Source organism: Doryrhamphus excisus, linkage group LG15 (genome assembly GCF_037039965.1).
Source record: "Doryrhamphus excisus strain RoL-2023G ecotype Guam linkage group LG15, RoL_Dexc_Guam_v1.1, whole genome shotgun sequence".
Lineage (NCBI taxonomy): Eukaryota > Metazoa > Chordata > Actinopteri > Syngnathiformes > Syngnathidae > Doryrhamphus > Doryrhamphus excisus.
In genome coordinates, this window is record NC_136371.1 from 4559684 (window position 1) to 4577962 (window position 18279).

Consider the following 18279-nt stretch of genomic DNA (forward strand, 5'->3'; position numbering starts at 1 on the left):
TTGACAAAACGGTGCGTTTTGTCAAATGTAGTAAATCATGTAAACGTTTGAACCTTTCAGCTTCTTTCCCTGTTTCAGCAGTGCGCATTTTGAAATCCCTGTTGGTGAAAATAACGATAATGACGGGTGTGGTGTTTCTGCCTTACAGTGGGATGCTAGTACCAAGAGTGCAATCGGTAAAGCGTCAAAATAGTTAACTGTATTATCGACAGCAGACCACTTGCCATGTTTGTCCTTTCCAGTCAACAATTAAAAAAAAAAAAAAAAAACATTGCTGAAACAATAATCTATCAAAGTCGTAACAACAGCACCAAAGTGGAAAAAATACTTAAAATACCTCTGAAGATGAAATCAAATGTGGAAATCAAACAATATTTTAATATAGGATATCAGTGAATGATGCTTTGAATATGTAGAAATGACCGGTATAGTGAACCATAAAGAAGTGTAAGTGGTTTATTATATGCGAGTAGTATTGCTAGCGTTACGTGAACATATACGGGTAACAACATCATACAATTGGTCATTGCAAAGACATTCAATGCCGACATGTTTAGACCTGCTATGTGTTTCTATTTCTCAAATATGGAATGAATTCCAGCAACTTGAATAATAAGTCTGTGACAATGTCAACAACAACAGAGGAAGGTCACATAAAGAGACAGTGCCCGTTTTCACATCCTTGGAGGACACTTAAGACTATATTCCAATACAAATGCTGTGAAAAGCGACTGCCTGCCTTATCCTTCATATACTAAAGTGTCTGTTTATTTACAACAGCTACAATATTGTTGGTCCCACAAAGGGAAGGCAAAAAAAAAGTAAGCAAGCTCCACTAATTATGTTCAATACATTACAGTCAAAGCCTCGGGGTATTACAATCACAATAGTAATGTTTGTTTGTGTACAATCAATCTTGTGTTAATCACTGCTGTGTTCACTTACCATCTTTGGTACAGCATTTGCCTCTGCTGAGTGCCACAGAACCGGCAATCACATGAGCATGTGACGCTTCATTAAACATTTTTTGCCAGAAAATATGATTGGATTTATTTTCTCTAATGAAAACTGACAGGGTCCCACAAATTAATTAAATATAAAAAATTATACGCAACCACATAGTGGGATAGACTCGTGTCAGCTTGGTTGAATTTGACAGTCTTTTGAACATCGGATGATGTAACTCAGAGAAATAACCTCTTTACCTGAGAAAAAAAATCACAGGAGCCAAACAGTTCACGTGGCTCACCCTGCTGCACCCCACCAACCATTCTACCTACCTATATCGCTCCCTCAGCTCACTACAACTCAAAGCTTGTTGGGGTTCACCCATTTGTAAGTGCCTTCATAGCGGAATCCAACCCTCTTTACAAGGTCATCTGCTTCTGCTGGGCCCCGACTAGAAGAAGATGAAAAAGGTGGATGTGGTGTTTCATTCCAATAAAAAGGACAAAAAAAGTTACCTACCTTCCATATTTGTAAGGAATAGGTTGAGGCTTCTCTCTGTCTATCTGGTGAAGGAGAGGTGTGAAGATCCTCCAGGCTTCCTTTAGTTCATCACTGTACAGACCATTTTTACGATTAAAAAAAGGTGAACATTCAAAATAATTAAGGAATAGAGGCATGAACATGTAGCTTTGGCGCCCTCTTGTGGTAAAATAATGTATACTCAAGTTAAATACAAACCATTCATTCATTTATTCATTCATTTTCTACCGCTTTTTCCTCACGAGGGTCGCGAGGGGTGCTGGAGCCTATCCCAGCTGTCTTTGGGCGAGAGGCGGGGTAAAATACAAACCATAATTATAGTAATATTGGATGGATTTTTTATTTTATAGTCAGTTAATTCCCTTCAGTCAGTATTCATATTTAGCTCATCTGTCTATTTGAAACTCCTTTTAAGTGACATTTATGTGGACAATATGCAAAGTAAGTAAGTATTCTTAAGTACTGCATGTCAGCATTACTAATAATTTATAACCGATTCCTTTAGGAACCTTCACCTGCAGTGTCCAGTATGCAGGTATTTATTTCATAGTCATACTGGTTGCATTTTTGGCTAAAGTTACTGAATCGTTTCGGATCATATTGTTATAAATAAATCAATAGCATCAATGAGCTATGTTGCTTCAGCTTTGAATGAAGGACAATGAAAAAAAAAAATACAGACCTGCGTACAAAGTGCATCTGACTCCCACAGAAGACATCCAAAATGAGCCGTTCATAAGCGTCTGGAAGCTTCACATCCTGAAATAGATTGTTTTGATAGACAGAACGTGTTTCATCTGCAAAGCAGTTGGTGATAATGTATCATGAAATGAGTCAACACGTGCCTTATATCTGCTCTTGTAGGTGAGGTCCAGCTCGGTTTCCTCGGGGCAGAAGTACACACCGGGTTTCTTGCTCATCATCTTGGCATAAACGGCTTCATTGGGTTGTACACGAACTACCAGCTCATTACGGTGACACTGATTTCCAAAAATGTCCCCCGGGACGTCGGTGAATTGCAGCCGCACCTCGGCCTTCCTCTCGTTTAGAGCTTTTCCGCAGCGAAGGATGAAAGGAACGCCTGGGGGGGAAAAAGGGTTTGTTCAAACTTAAATCTGAAAATATTGGGGGCGGGGGTTTAATGAAGGGCAACACAACTTTACCATCCCAGCGCTCATTGTGCACATAGAGCACAGCTGTAGCAAATGTAGACTGAGTAGATCCTTTAGGAACAGTAGGATCATCAAGGTAGCCTGATTTAGCATCTCCTTCGCCCTCTGGGTCTCCCACATACTGACCCAGCACCACATCTGACATTAAAACTGGATTTATGCATTTCAGCACTTTGACCTTCAAAAGGAGAAAAACATTGAAATTATTTAATTTTTTTAAATTTAGAACCAAAACAGTGACATTCCACCAATTGTACCTTTTCATCCCTGACATCATCAGAGCTGGTGGAGGCCGGTTTCTCCATGGCAACCAGACACAGCAGCTGGAGCAAGTGGTTCTGCATGACATCTCTAATCAGGACAAAGAGAACAAACATTCACAGAAAGGAAGTTGTGACGCCTACTATCTAGCATGGGATCATATTAATCATGAAAAGTGCTCATGAAATATGAATGCAGCGGCAAATTCTGCCCGAGGAATTACGTAATGCACCAAAGCTAGCTCAGCACTGACACACAGTTTGCTAGTTTTGATCCAGCTCGTCGAGTATGAGGTGTCCATTATCTGACAGGAATATTTACATGGTGCCCCCCCTCTTAATCTTACTGCAGAGAGTGGTGAGGACAGCGGAGAAGATCATTGGGACCCCGCTCCCCCCCCCATTAAGGACATAGCAAACACCCGCTGCGTATCAAGAGCCCGTCGGATCTACTCTGACCCCACACACCCCCAGCATGAACTGTTTTCTCGCCTGGCATCGGGGAGAAGGCTCTGCAGCATCCGCTGTAGAACAACCAGGTTTAGAGACAGCTACTTACCCCTGGCCATCAGACTGCTCAATGCCAAATAAGCCCATCTACCTGCCCACATGCACAACCAAAACTTTAAATTATTGTTATTTATTCTAAATTATTTAAATTATTTGTACAAATTACTGTTTACGCTGTACACTGTTGTTCATATTTGATGTAATCTATTTATTCTCCACATTATTATTTATTATTTATTATTATTACACGGGAGCCAGGCAACAACATTTCGTTGGCAATTTCACTGCTGTGTTATTGTGCAATGACAATAAAGAAAGTCTATGTCTACATCTAATAATATCTGATATACAAAAAAAACATACAACCAACGATAAAGCCTAATTTTCAGGTTAAGGTTGTTACCACTGTGCCGTTTAAATGAAATGCACAAAATAATCATTCAAATTTATTTGTTGATATGATACATGATATGACACAGAGTGTCCTGCAGTTGTCTCCTCACCACGAGACGTTCAGGCACACTAGTAATTGTGAGTGTCCATAAATTCATATCAAAAGGATCTCATTGGTTGGACAGTGTTCATCATTGCATTATATGTTGTTGCCTGTCAGTTAGGGACTTGGTACAGGATAAATTGTTACGTGTTTAATTCATTTACAGTTCAGCTTGCAATGCAAGTTCAATGCAGTTCAGGCAATGCAATGTGCGTGACAAGACAAATTCTTGTATTTTATCCCCTCACCGGATGATTCCAAAGTCATCAAAGTATCCTCCTCTTCCCTGAGTGCCAAATGGTTCTTTAAATGTGAGGACCACACATGCCACGCTGTCCCTGTTCCAGATTGGTCCAAAAATGCGGTTTCCAAACCTGCAATGGACACCACATGTTTATTCAGAAGCGTCAAACACAAAAGCACAGCTGTTCACGACAAAGCGCCTTTGTTGAATGGCCTCTTTGGGTGTGTGTGTGTTATGACATGGAGAGGGAATGCCAGTGAAAGAGAAGCATTTCATTTATGTTGTGGTTATGGGTGAACTGGCGCTTATCCCAGCTAACTCTCACTCAAAACTGGTATTTACTATGTTGTCAACATAAACTGCTATAGCTCCATATCTTTATCTTTGACTACTAACAAATATTTTTTAATGTGTATAAAAAAAAATAACATTTGCTTTTACCTGAGCACCATAAGGTTCTGCACCATTTCTTTGCCAAGGTAGTGATCAATACGATAGATCTGGTCTTCAGTGAAAAGGGAAGAGAGGTGAGCAGACAGCTCCTCGGAGCTCTGAAGGTCCCGTCCAAATGGCTTCTCTACAATCACTCTGGTCCAGCCTCTAGAAAGAACAGATGGAGCATTAGTAAAGCATACTATACATGCCATCGTATAGCCAGTCTGTCTCCTTGTTTACAAACATTCAGTCATATACCGGCACACTGCAAGAGCTGAGGAACGACAAACTGTGGACTGACTTTTCACTCATGCACTGGTGCTTTATGTTCTTGGTGACACTGTGGTAGACAGTGGGTGGCAGCGCCAGGTAGAAGAGGCGGTTTGCCTCGGGTCCTCCGGGCAGAGTCAGAATGTGTTTGTTCAGGTTGGAGAAGGAATCTTCATCTCCATATTTTCCACTTATGTACGAGTTCCTGCTGAAGAAGACTGACAACCGATCTGCTTCGGTGTCTGCCACCTAAACACAGGTGAAATACCACTTATTTGGAAACAAAACAAAAAAAGGTACACGGTTCATTTTCTGACTCTTAAATACCTTAAGATATGGCATGCAGGAAGTCCGAATTGCATCAACAGTCAGGTCAGAGCGAGCAAAGCCAATGAAAAAGGTCTTCTCGGGGAGGAGGCCGTCTCTGAACAGCCACCTGGAAGAGATGTCAAAACCTTGAGTCTCAAACCTAGAGACTAGCTTCCCAATTGTCATAGGGGCTACGTGAATAAAAATTAAAAAGCGCTTAACACTCAAAATTACCAGTGCATCTAAATGCACACATAGCGCAAACAGAGCAGAAAAAAGGAAGGAGATAGAGCATGAAGTTCTTCATTGCTCTGTGCGAGTTATATCAACTAGTAAGTTTGATGATTATGTTATGCATTAAGATATATAATATATATATATCAGAGTTCCAATCCCTGCATGGGAAAACCTGCATTGTATTTATGTGTCAGAATGACAGGAAATAAGACTTTGTGTTGCAAGTTTCATGTTTTTTTTGTTTTTTTAAGTAAGCAGGAGTAGGGGGGCACATGGCTTCAAGTCAAATGTCTGAAAGTTCAGGAACCACTGCTCCACTGGTCCATACTGCCACCACTGTTCAGTCGTGATAGTAGTAGAAGCAATTTGACTAAAATGGGGAACTTTTTAATGAGTTAGAGGTTTACTTACCACAGAGTTGGGTAGATTTTCTTTTTGGCCAGATCTCCCTACAGGTTCAGATACACAAACACAAGTCAAATTTAAAATGCAGAATAGGCAGTGTGTGATTACATCTTATTTAATCCATATCTAGGATTAAATGATCAAATCAAACACTACAATTACGACTAACACTTCCAAAATATGCATGAACAAGAAGATCCTTCTAAAGATCTCTTTCGATATTGTGTCATATATATTGTATATATAGTCCATACATCAGTAAACAAGCTCAGCTGAGTCCTTCCCTTTATTTGCCAGTGTAGCAATCTGAAAGGGAAATGCTGACAGCCAATGGCATAGCAACAACAGAAATCACCTCACCCTAGAGCAAACAAAAAAAAGAAAAAAAAAAATACTGGCAGCTCCAAGTAGGAAATAAATGACATTTGTACACTTCTTACTAAGGTGTACATTAATGTCAAATATACTAATTCTTAATGATCAATTCAAAGTCAAAAAAAATTGATGAACTCTAAACTTTGATTTTTATTATGGCTGTGATACAGCACCAGATTTGTGCCAGCAGGGGGCAGAAGTATACATTTTAAATTCAAACAAAAGGAGAATTTTAATTTGATATCACTTACCAACAATCAAATAGAATAATAAAGTTGGTTTTGACAAATTGTGGGGGAAAAAATGTCTGCTAGCAAATGTCTGATGCTGCTTCTTGCACTACAGCAAAAAAAAAAAACTGTTAACAGCCTCTGTTAGCACCAGATGCCGCTTTTGAAACCTTGGATGACTGAGCAGTGCTTGTTTGCAGAAGCTTGGTGAAATCACTTTCAACATTTCCTAAAATCAGTTAGAATAGTGACAACATATCTTGGTGAAAGTAATTGACATGAGCTAGAGACAAGACTGATGGAGCAGGTTTCAAACGCTCTTGGCACAATGTCAAACATCTCCTACCATATCAAATACGTGTTTCAATTAAGAGTTCAATTCAGAGCCAGTAGAAATTCTACCACGTCTATTTGAAGTACAGGGCTATTTGGAGGGAGACTTTTATTTTTCCTTTTTTTAAATATATTACTATGCTCCTGTATTGAGGCACCACCGCTACTCCCTCTCTAAGCCCCCCAGTTTGCATGACATTCATGTTCTCCAATTTCAGATCAACATTTGCAATAAAAGGGATTCTTGTATTTTTTTGATTAGATTCAGCTCCAACAAACGTCACTTATCATTGTTAGCAAGCTAATTGTATCAATGATTTAATCCAGGTTTAAACCCTAAAATATGCCTGTTGGTATTCACCACTAATGATATAATGATAATGAAAGGCAATTGATAGAACAGATGGAATCAGCTCACAATGGAGGAGGAACAAGTGAATGAAAAACAACGAAATGAAAAACAGATAGCATCTAACATGCACATTTAGGAATACGCCTGAACGCCTCATGGTGAAAGGAGAACAAAGTTGAAAACAGGGAGAACATGAAGCTCAAGCTCATGTGGATATTAACCTCTGTGAGCATCTTTCAAAAGGGCTATTATTTCAGAAAATATAGTTCTTTGACAAGGAGCCATTGTGCCGATAACATTCAAAACAGCCTTTGCATTGAAATTCTCTTATTATCACGTTTATACTTTAATGGAGATTATTTTGATAAAACTGCTGTTGTGATAGATCTCTTTGTGGCTTGCCGTCTCTGCGACTAACTCACACGCACCACTGAACGCCCCCGTTTGTTCAGGTGTTTCAAACTTAAGTCCCCTTGTCCAGTTCTTACCGAAGCCCCCATGATGATAAATATATGAGCATCGGAATGTCGGAACTCTTGATCGTCAAGCAGCTCCTTTCTCAGCTCCCCAAACACCTCCGAGCGTGACAGGGGAATGGTACTCATTTTCTCTGAAACAAAGAAAGACAAAGCCGTATAGAAATGAAAACCTTGTTGCACCAATGAATAAAGCCAACATTATGACAACAAAGAGGTTAGATTGCTACATAGTATGTATAGCAACATAGTCAAACAGGAATTTGCTAGGATTGTGAACGATAAACCGATGCGACCGGATATCCGGTAAGAATCAGCCATGGATATTCCGTCACAGATTAACCAATTGTGGAGACAGGCATTTTTTTAGTATGGGATTGTTTACCTTTTGAAGCCAACACAGTATTTTCACTGCACCCATGTGACTAATAGTTCTGTTTACTTATCTGTGCTCGGACACATTTTTGCCACCTTTGAACGTAACTTTGTAGATGTCATATGACATCAGTCAATTGACATTAAGCTCCCCTCCTGATTCACTCTTGCTCCCCTGCGGCAATGGTGAACATCACGTGTCAAACTACACAGAAATGAAACTTTCATTTTATTATTCTGATTATGGATAAAGTAAGTCAACAGCAAGATGCCTCTGTCTATAGCAAAAGTTATCCGTTCACTTGTCGACGTACAACTTGCACACCGTGACGTGTATCTGACATGACGCGGCCGTTACATACCAGAATAGCAGACCGCTCCTGATTCGACACCGCCTCTGTGCGGCAACAATGAAATCCCAGCGTGAAAGCAACCACTGGCTGCTGTGGAGGATAAAAACTGTGCGGTAAGATGCATCCACCTTTCACAATTGCTATGTTGTGGAGGCTGTGTGGAAAGATTACTTTTTTGATTGCGGCAATGGCGGCAAGAATTCAATTACGGAAATTTATTTTTTTTATTTGCTTGTTTGTTAATTTATTATTGCAAGACTAAATGCCGAGTGGTGTCATTGGCTTAAGTTCTTATTGTGTTAGCTTGATTTCGGTTGTTTGTTTGTTTTTTTAATAATGTTTGCTGAACTTAATGCTAACCAATAGTAGAACATGCACTGTGTATCACAAATGTCATTGAATCAATAAACATAAATATGAATGACTCTTATGATTTTTTTCTTGTGAATTTATTATTGCTCTTTAAATAAGCAAAAATAGTTTTTTCCAATTACTCGATTAATCAGAGAAAAAAATCCATAGAATACTCGATTACTAAAATATCCGATAGCTGCAGCCTATATTGTAGGCTTAGGTATGAATGTGAGTGTGAATGGTTGTTTGTCTATATGTGCCCTGTGATTGGCTGGTGACCAGTCCAGGGTGTACCCCGCCTCTCACCCGAAGACAGCTGGGATAGGCTCCAGCACCCCCGCGACCCTCGTGAGGAAAAGCCGTAGAAAATTAATGAATGAATAAATGTTTTGGAAATCCAAGGAAATTCAGGTGGATTAGGTGCAGATTCTGGAAGCTCTACAAAGCTTTCTGTGTGTGTTATTGTGTGTAGTTGCTCTATAGGTGTACACAACTCAATACATGTACCCCGCCTCTCGCCCAAAGTCAGCTGGGATAGGCTCCAGCATAGCAGCCACCCTAGTGAGGATAAGCGGCATAGAAACTGGATGGATGCATGATTGGCTAGCATCCAATGCAGCGTTTACTGCCTCTCACCCAAAGTCAGCTGGGATAGTCTCCAGCCCATCCATGACCCTAATGAGGACAAGCCTGCAGAAAATGAACATATGCCAACGCAAGAATTATCCGTGTACTTTTACCACTCAAAGATGAGTATATGGAATACTTTATGCAAGAAAGTGAATAATGATTTGATTGTTTCCTACCAGGAAATTGTTTAGGTCATTCAGCACAGTGCATCACTCATTTTTCATTTTATGACTAATATTAGAACTAACATAGAGATTTGGGGTCAAATGGTCACTACAGCTCACAGAAATAGCCCGAGACAAACATGTAGTATAATTATATTAGTGAAATCCTCCACTAAATCCCCTATTTAGCAGCGCTCAACCGTCCCGCTGGACACCTTGATAGATAACCCAACTTAACATGATTGGTCGACTTCTGAAAAGCTAGCTCCTAAACTCCAGAATAAAACAAAATACACGGCTAAAAGCATGTCTGATATTCCGCATAGAACTGTGAAGTGTACGAATAACTAAAAACGTCCTGTCATCAGTACTTAGCTTCACGTGGTGTTATGACAACACAAGCTGCCTCTTCCAAGCTAGCAAACGGCACCTAGCTTACCACAATGCTAATTCAAGTTAAACAGCGAATCGTGCTACTTACTTTCCCGTCAACGAGAAGACAAACCGGCTGTTATAATCCCTGACAAACAAGCACAGGACCGACTTTGTACGGGAATACGCTGGAGAAACTCCACCAGGCAGGGGCGGTACGAATTTTAGGCTCGCGACTTCCCTGTTCGAGTGACAAGGCAGAATTGTGAGATTTTATTGGTTTGTAGAGAAACTCACCAGCGCTCGCTCGAGTTCCCATCACTGGCTGGTGACGTCACAGGACTTGCCTTCGCTAAGTGGGCGGAGCTACACTGTACTGCCGCCTTTGCGTTCTCCCACTCACACGTGAAGGCGTACTATCTTGTGTACAGTACGATAAGCGGGTAAATCGCTTAATTAAACGTGCAGTTTGCCTTGGTTAGCCACTGCAATGGGGGACGCTAAGTTTTAAATGTGCGCTAAGCATTAAAAACCCGCCCTCGTGCTGCTTTGCCAGTGGAAGCCACGCCCCATGTAACAAACACGCACGCGCAATAGTTATGTGGGTTATAGCTAATGATAGCATTTGTATTTCTTTACAAAAATCAAGAAAATATTCTTAATATTCTTAATATTTAATTTATATTACTTAATATTCTTACTTAATATTCTTATAGTTACAGAGTTATATTGCGACGTGTACAGCCATGGAAAAAACATATTAGACCACCCTTGTTTCTTTAGTTTATTTGTGAATATTTGCCCACCCCTGCTTTAAGAAATTATCGGTTAATTTTGCAGGGTAATCTGTTAAAATGGTTGCGTTTGAAACCCTCGTTTGACAACAATGTTTAAGTAAATGGCTAATGGAAGTTGATTTAAATAAGAAATAAGCAAGCAATTCCCAACATAATAAAAAAAAATGTCTATCACTTTAAACTGGTGACTCATTGTTGGAGGTTTTCCCAAACAGTGTTTCATTGATCTGCAGTGACTGTAACAAATTCAACATTTGTCTCAAACATGCGGCCCGCGGGCCAAATGTGGCCCGCAGGACACTAGTTTGAGGCCCCCGCCTTGATATGAAAGTTTAATGTTAGTTTGATATGGATGCTGTATGGTATCATGTACCCAGAAAAAAATATTACGTTTGATTAATGTTCATGTTAAAGGTTAAATAACTGTTAATAGTTATCCTCCCTATCCGTGTGGAAGTGGTAAGTTTTTGGCTATTTAAGTTTAAAGGAAATAACTTGAAGGCTACCGTTTAGGTCGCTAGCTCTCTAGTTTGCGAGTTAGCATGTGTCTCAAGACCCTGCAGTTGCGCAATATGTTGTAAATAAAAAGAGTATAAATGTGACTATAGTCGTGTTTTGTCATGTCTACAGGGCTCTAATAATGCTTTGTTCATTTTAATCTGAAAAAAATAATTTGTCTACCCACCAACTATATGTGGTTTCTTAAGTTTTTTGTTATTTGCCGTTTTATTATTATTATTATTATTATATTTATGTATTTATTACTGATTGATTGATTTTCTTTATTCTTGATTTGTTTATTTATTTTTCATCTTATTTTGTGCAGAAAAATTAAAATTAAGATATTTGAGAACAGTGGAATGTTTTATCAGAGCTTTTATTGTAGAAAATCGGAAAGTTTGTATATTTTTCTGTTTTTAATAAATGCGTTTTTTTTTTGTTTTTTTTTTGGAAAACCTGATGCGGCCCAGCCTTGCCCAGACCCTAGCTCCAGTGGCCCGCAGGTAAATTGAGTTTGAGACCCCTGCTGTAAGGCATAACAGCTGTATGTTTATCCCGTCTCTAGATTATACATTGTACTGTACAATCACAGCAAAATGATTTGAACAGATTGCCATCACACAATGAGTCTAAAAAAAAATAGCTAATTTCTGACAAGCTCACAGATGGTTCTTCCTTTTGGAAAACCGCAAAACAAGCTTGACAAGAAAACGAATGAGGAAATAAATAGTTTCGCCATGGACTATGTTGTAACATTAGAGGTCGAGTTGATGATGGTCGACTGTAGCTTTTGGGCCTAGTTTTATAACTGGTTCACGGTAAAGTCAATTTCACATCAACCATTTAACTACAATGATAATACACTGAGTGGGTTAGTCAGCCATTGATTCAAGGTGGAAACGTGTGTGTGTTCAGTTTTGTGTACAGTGTTCGTGTGTGTCAAATAGTTTGTCACGACTCCATGCTGCCACACCGGTTAATCCAGTTGAAATACACTAGGTCAAATACACCTATTTCTTGGTGTATGTTTACAATTGTAGTTCCAAGTTTCCATACATGTTTTATGGACATAAATGTCATATACGTATTAATTTTGACATCATTGTAGAGCTGGTTGGCATGTTGAATGAATTAAGTACTGTAGCGTTTACTATGTGAACGGAACTGCAGGAGTCTGTTAGAGAATGAGCTATGCTGCCCCTTTGTTGACCAATGGAGTGGGACACAATATTACCACAATATATCGCCACAATATTTTTTATTTATATAAGTCCCTGTACAAAGTAGTGCTTTTGGTGCAAAAAAAAAACAAAGATTTTAATGAGAACCTATTGTAGTTTTTGCTTTTGGCCAAGTAGTTAGCATGTCAGCCACACAGTCAAAACATCGGGAAGACCTGGAAGACAACCCACCCTGTGCGGGGGTTGTCTATGGGTACCCTGGTACTCTGTACTCAGAACTAAATAAAGAGTATCTCTGTTTTAAAAGGCACTTCCTGTCATTGTCAAGTCACCTTTCAAAAGGATGCAGTTGGATACTGCTACCTCCTGCAGGATTATTTTGCATCCAAATTTGACTTCACGTCTTAGTCCAGGCTTGCAAAGTTATTTTGATGAGCTATAAAGAGGAAATTGTGATTGCATAAAGTTTGTCACAATCAAGAAGTAGGAACAAATTCTATTTGGGAATCACAAAGAATTGTCAGTCAACACACATTTTGCATAATGAGTTTGTTTCTGTCTCCATTAAGACTGAACTTTACTCATTGTGCTCCTGAAGGTGTGGTTCAATGATAAGTACAAGTTAGATTGGGTAAACATTGCCAATGTACACCCACGTTTTGGTCCCTAAAAGGATGCTTTCAGACAATTCTGGCATGTTTATACAGTAACCCAGCCATTGCAGAGATCCAGTGCCAGTCCCAAAGTGCAGCTAAATGGAAGGGATACGTGAGGAATGGCACGCGGCATAAAAACTGGTGTGTTTCGGCAATGTCCTGGGGGGGGGGGGTTTGCTGGGGTGTCCGATGTTCCCACTCTTCTTTTGTTGTTTTGTCTTATGTAAGATTCTGTGATTATAAGTGTGGGGAATTGAATTGGTAACTGCTACGGCGTGGGGTAGGATTTAATAAGCTTTGCTTCTTCCTGCTCCTTTTCAGACATGTGTATTAATGAGGTGTTGTGTGTGTGTATGTATGTGTATATATACGTATGTGTGTGTGTGTGTGTGTAGATAGATAGATAGATAGATAGATAGATAGATAGATAGATAGATAGATAGATAGATAGATAGATAGATAGATAGATAGATAGATAGATAGATAGATAGATAGATAGATAGATAGATAGATAGATAGATAGATAGATAGATAGATAGATAGATAGATAGATAGATAGATAGATAGAGATAGAGATAGAGATAGAGATAGAGATAGAGATAGATAGAGAGATAGAGATAGATAGAGATAGATAGAGAGATAGAGATAGATAGAGAGATAGAGAGAGAGAGAGATAGAGAGATACAGATAGAGATAGATAGAGATAGATAGAGATAGATAGAGAGATAGATAGAGATAGAGAGAGCGATAGATAGAGAGATAGAGATAGAGAGAAAGATAGAGAGAGAAAGATAGAGAGAGATAGAGAGATAGAGAGATAGAGAGATAGAGATAGATAGATAGAGATAGAGATAGATAGAGAGATAGATAGAGATAGAGATAGAGAGAGAGCGATAGATAGAGAGATAGAGAGATAGAGATAGATAGAGATAGAAATAGAGAGATAGATAGAGATAGATGGAGATAGAGATAGAGAGATAGAGATAGATAGAGAGATAGAGATAGAGATAGATAGAGAGATAGAGATAGATAGAGAGATAGAGATAGATAGAGAGATAGAGATAGAGATAGAGAGAGATAGAGAGATAGAGATAGAGATAGAGAGAGATAGAGAGATAGAGATAGATAGAGATAGATAGAGATAGATAGATAGATAGAGATAGAGAGAGCGATAGATAGAGAGATAGAGATAGAGAGATAGAGATAGAGAGAAAGATAGAGAGAGAAAGATAGAGAGAGATAGAGAGATAGAGATAGATAGATAGAGATAGAGATAGATAGAGAGATAGATAGAGATAGAGATAGAGATAGATAGAGATAGATAGAAATAGAGAGATAGATAGAGACAGATAGAGATAGAGATAGAGAGATAGATAGATAGATCTTATATATTATATATGTATATAAAAATATATAATTTGTATTATATATATTATAGTATTATTAATATTATTATAGTATAAGTGTATTGTATTGTAAGTGTATATGTGAGAAAGAATAATGTAACATAGTATGCATGTCTGAAATAAGGACATTTCCGTTAACATTTTAACTTGGATAGCACTAAATGAAATGTAATGTGAGGTACGTTTTTGCGGCAGACATAGAAACATGAATTAGACAAAGTACCAGTGAGCCATTGATCTTTTTTTTTTATTTTCTTTCTTCAAGGGGAAATGTTATTTTTCTCTTTGTCATAGACCTCAGCGCTTCTTTGTCTTTCAGTTTTTGCACTCAGGGAAAATACAAATAAAACAAAAAAAAACAAGTACTGAAGGATTCATCAGGCCTGAGCAAAAATACTGTTTCAAGAGTGTGTGTGTGTGGGGGGGGGGGGGGCAACCTTCCTCTCCTGCTTCCTCAAAACATCCCAAAAAAAGTTGACAACACAATTCCATGGATAACCAATAGAAATATAATACATACAATGCACATTTTTTATTAACTTATGTCCATTCTATAAACCATTTGCTTATACGAATCACTCTTCATTGGTGATCTCCATCACATCTTCCACACCTGAGCGCAAACATCAACACACAGCCGGGGGGGACCAAACGCACAAGGCTGTGTAAAGCCGGCTTTGGTACAAAACGTGATCAACTGTTTGTTGCCGTCGAGTGTGTCAAAAAAGAGTCGAGTCAGGGCTTTCGTTTGTCGGCGAATAGGTTGGACAATGAAATGTTGCATGGAGAATATTCTCGACAAGCCCTTATTCGTTTCTTCTTTCCATCAGCAGTCCAAAAAGAGGGCCAGCAGGCACATTTCCTGTATATAGTGTTATTTCAATATGCTTTATATTAACTTAAGGCAATCAAACTCAGTCATCAGCGCAAATCCTGCTGAAAAACTGGTGAAATAATACAAGAACTGATTAAAATGGCTGTGGAAAAAATAATTATATTTATATATATATATATATATAATATGTGTACCTTTCTGCTTCCCCCTCACCCACTCACCACATAGTGGTATAATACCTGTAGCTATATTCTGTTCTTTGCTAAGATGTGCGGAAAGGAGACATCGCCTACAAAGCCTGACTGAGATTTACAATACTGCAGGAGTGTCATAAATAAAAATGAATAGAAGCACAGTGAATCCTTCATATATATATATATATATATATATATATATATATATATATATATGTGTGTTCACTGCTATGCTTATGTAAGCATACATCCCCTGGGCTCTGCTGCAAAGGCAGCTAAAGTTATTATTTCTGTACATGATCGCAGTGGAAATACTACATTGTACATAGGGACTCAAACCGAACATCAGAATTCATGAGCTGTAGTTGATCAGTCGGTACCACTGGAGCTTGAACCTTACGACTTAGGCATTTATCGAGAAAAGCGTGCTGGTCGTTTTGATCCTCTTCCAACTGCAATGGAATCATCATAATAAGTATTATAATGAATCATATTAATTAATAATAATAATAATAACAACAACATTAAGAATATACAAATTATGGATACAGAAGTGGTAGAAAATAGCCTACGTTTAAAAACAAAGCAAAAAAAAAAAAAAATAAACAAAAGAGACCACAATCAGACATGCTTCAAAAGCGGTTATGTTTTGGCAAGAAAGCAGTTTTGCTGTAGAATAAAAACCTCACAGTGAAAATAGTTATGCCCCATTCAGGTTTACAAAGCACAGTATTCAGTCAAAAACGATATATATACTGTATTTCATCCTTCATTTCTTTCTTCTTCATAGAAGAATCAGGCTTGTGGTACCTCTGCGCTTTAATTCAACGTCCCCCCCCCCAACCCAACCCCAAATGGCTCCAGTACTAACTTTCATAACTGAGTCCCCTTCAATTTGCACCAAAAATACTTCTCCAAAAGGGAAAGGAGTGGTTGACATACTTTTACGGCTTAAAAACAGCTGAATGATGGCGCTCAAACTCTGTAAAGAACCATCGGATAAGATCATGAACCCAACCGGAGCTATTCGTATACTCCTCGGAGAAGAACACAAATAAAAAAAAAAAATCTAGATTTGATATATAACTTTCATGAAAACATCCTTAGTCGTCTAAAAGTTGTGGGCACTATAATAATTTAGATTTAATGCTGCCGCACCGACAGATAAAAATATTTTTTTTTTTTTACATATCTTATGAAAACAATGAAGTAGTCTTTACTGCAAGAAGACGGTTTAGACCTTAAAAACAGGCGGTGATCATTGCTGACTTTTGCAAGAACATATCATGCCTTGCTTTTAGTAAGTACTTTAGTCTTTGGTCAATATAGTCCTCATTTTATACATATTGTATATTCATTACACAAATATGCATGTACATACACACTTATTATCGTGTAATAAACCGGATATTTGTGCACGTACTTTATGTAGTCACACTTTTTTTTTTTTTTTCCATAAAAGGACCTTTTTGCACAATACATTTTGAGATTGAAATAAATAATCTGGAAAGAAAATACCAGTACCTTCTCTTAATTCATGTGAACCAAAAATTAAGAATAAAAAGTAAGTAGCCTTATGTACAGCAATGATGTAAATCTTCTTTTGACACAGGCTAAAAGGCGTTGATTTAAATAAACAGACTTTGCATCTTTCAAGGAGCCTGAGAGAGAGGCTAGACGTGAGAAAAAAAACGCCGTCCTTTCCACTTGCACCAAAAAATGGCGGTCAAATGAGAACATTTTCCTCTCTTCAGGAAACAAGGTTCCTTTGAAAATCCGAAACATTTTCCCCCTTTGTCTTTGCTTGGGATTCAAGTGATGGCATTTATAGTTTTTTTTTGTTTGTTTTTTTTTTTTAGCCATTCGCTCACCCATGTGAGTCTTCACTCAGTGGTGCTGTGTCCCTGCAGGGCGGGGGGGGCAAACTGCCGTTGCCATGGCTGCTAACTGCTGGGCGGCCCGTCATTCAGGAAGTAGGTTGTCATTTCGCCTTTACCTTTGACCTTAACAACCCCGCGACACTCCAACACATACCCTTTGTTTGACAGTACCTGGTGGAGGTCTGTCGTCACCTGAGGGCGGCATGACAGAAAGCAGTATTACATGATGACCTTGATCGTTGACCGTGAAAATAAAACAGACAACAGAGTGCTATTTGATTCGAAATGACACATTCTACCAACCTGCTGAATTCAGAACTTTAAGTTGAGATATGGGATGGATACTGAAATATTAATACTTCCGATACTTCATGCTCTAAAATCGATTTGCGTCAAAATATGACTTTTACTAAACTTAAAGGGGACTATTATGCACATTTTCGGCCCTTTGTATTGAGTTGTGGACTCCTATAGAGCAACTACACACAATAACCTACACAGAAAGTTTTGTAGCGCTTCCAGAATCTGCACCTAATCCACCTGAATTTCCTTGGATTTGCAAAACATTCATTCATTCATTTTCTACCGCTTTTCCTCACAAGGGTGCTGGAGCCTATCCCAGGTGTCTTCGGGCGAGACTGGTCGCCAGCCAATCACAGGGCACATATAGACAAACAACCATTCACACTCACATTCATACCTATGGACAATTTGGAGTCGCATGTTTTTGGAATGTGGGAGGAAACCGCAGTACCCGGAGAAAACCCACGGGGAGAACAAGCAAACTCCACACAGAGATGGTCGAGGGTGGAATTGAACCCTGGTCTCCTAGCTGTGAGGTCTGTGCGCTAACCAATCAAACGTAATAATCTTTTTTGGGTACATGATACCATATCATAGCTATGATACCATAGCTGGGATAGGCTCCAGCACCCCCCGCGACCCTCGTGAGGAAAAAAGCGGTAGAAAATGAATGAATGAATGAATAA

General features: G+C 38.8%; 2 protein-coding genes across 6 annotated transcripts in view; both read right to left on the reverse strand.

The window, feature by feature from the left end:
• Positions 1-438: 438 nt before the first annotated feature.
• g6pd (glucose-6-phosphate dehydrogenase) lies at positions 439-10331 on the reverse strand. 2 transcript variants are annotated; one of them, XM_078796579.1, is made up of 14 exons: positions 9311-9356; positions 8330-8410; positions 7605-7726; positions 5833-5870; positions 5203-5311; positions 4907-5124; positions 4612-4770; positions 4175-4300; positions 2918-3011; positions 2652-2838; positions 2334-2569; positions 2171-2247; positions 1468-1560; positions 439-1399 (listed from the first exon to the last, which is right to left on the reverse strand). In XM_078796579.1, the coding sequence occupies exons 1-14, from the start codon at positions 9339-9341 to the stop codon at positions 1309-1311; spliced, it is 1662 nt and encodes a 553-aa protein (XP_078652705.1). In that variant the 5' UTR covers positions 9342-9356; the 3' UTR covers positions 439-1308. The 2 variants fall into 2 exon arrangements, with proteins under 2 accessions (XP_078652705.1, XP_057907298.1); XM_058051315.2 differs by lacking the exons at positions 8330-8410; positions 9311-9356 and adding an exon at positions 10138-10331.
• A 4279-nt stretch (positions 10332-14610) lies between these two features.
• Positions 14611-18279, reverse strand: part of LOC131104131 (adenylate cyclase type 6-like) — a 38381-nt gene continuing 34712 nt past the window's right edge. For all 4 annotated transcript variants that reach the window (XM_058050963.2, XM_058050960.2, XM_078796929.1 and 1 more), the window contains one exon: positions 14611-17482. In XM_058050963.2, coding sequence (XP_057906946.2) covers positions 17354-17482 — 129 coding nt within the window. In that variant the 3' untranslated portion in view covers positions 14611-17353. The remainder of the gene's footprint in view (positions 17483-18279) is intronic.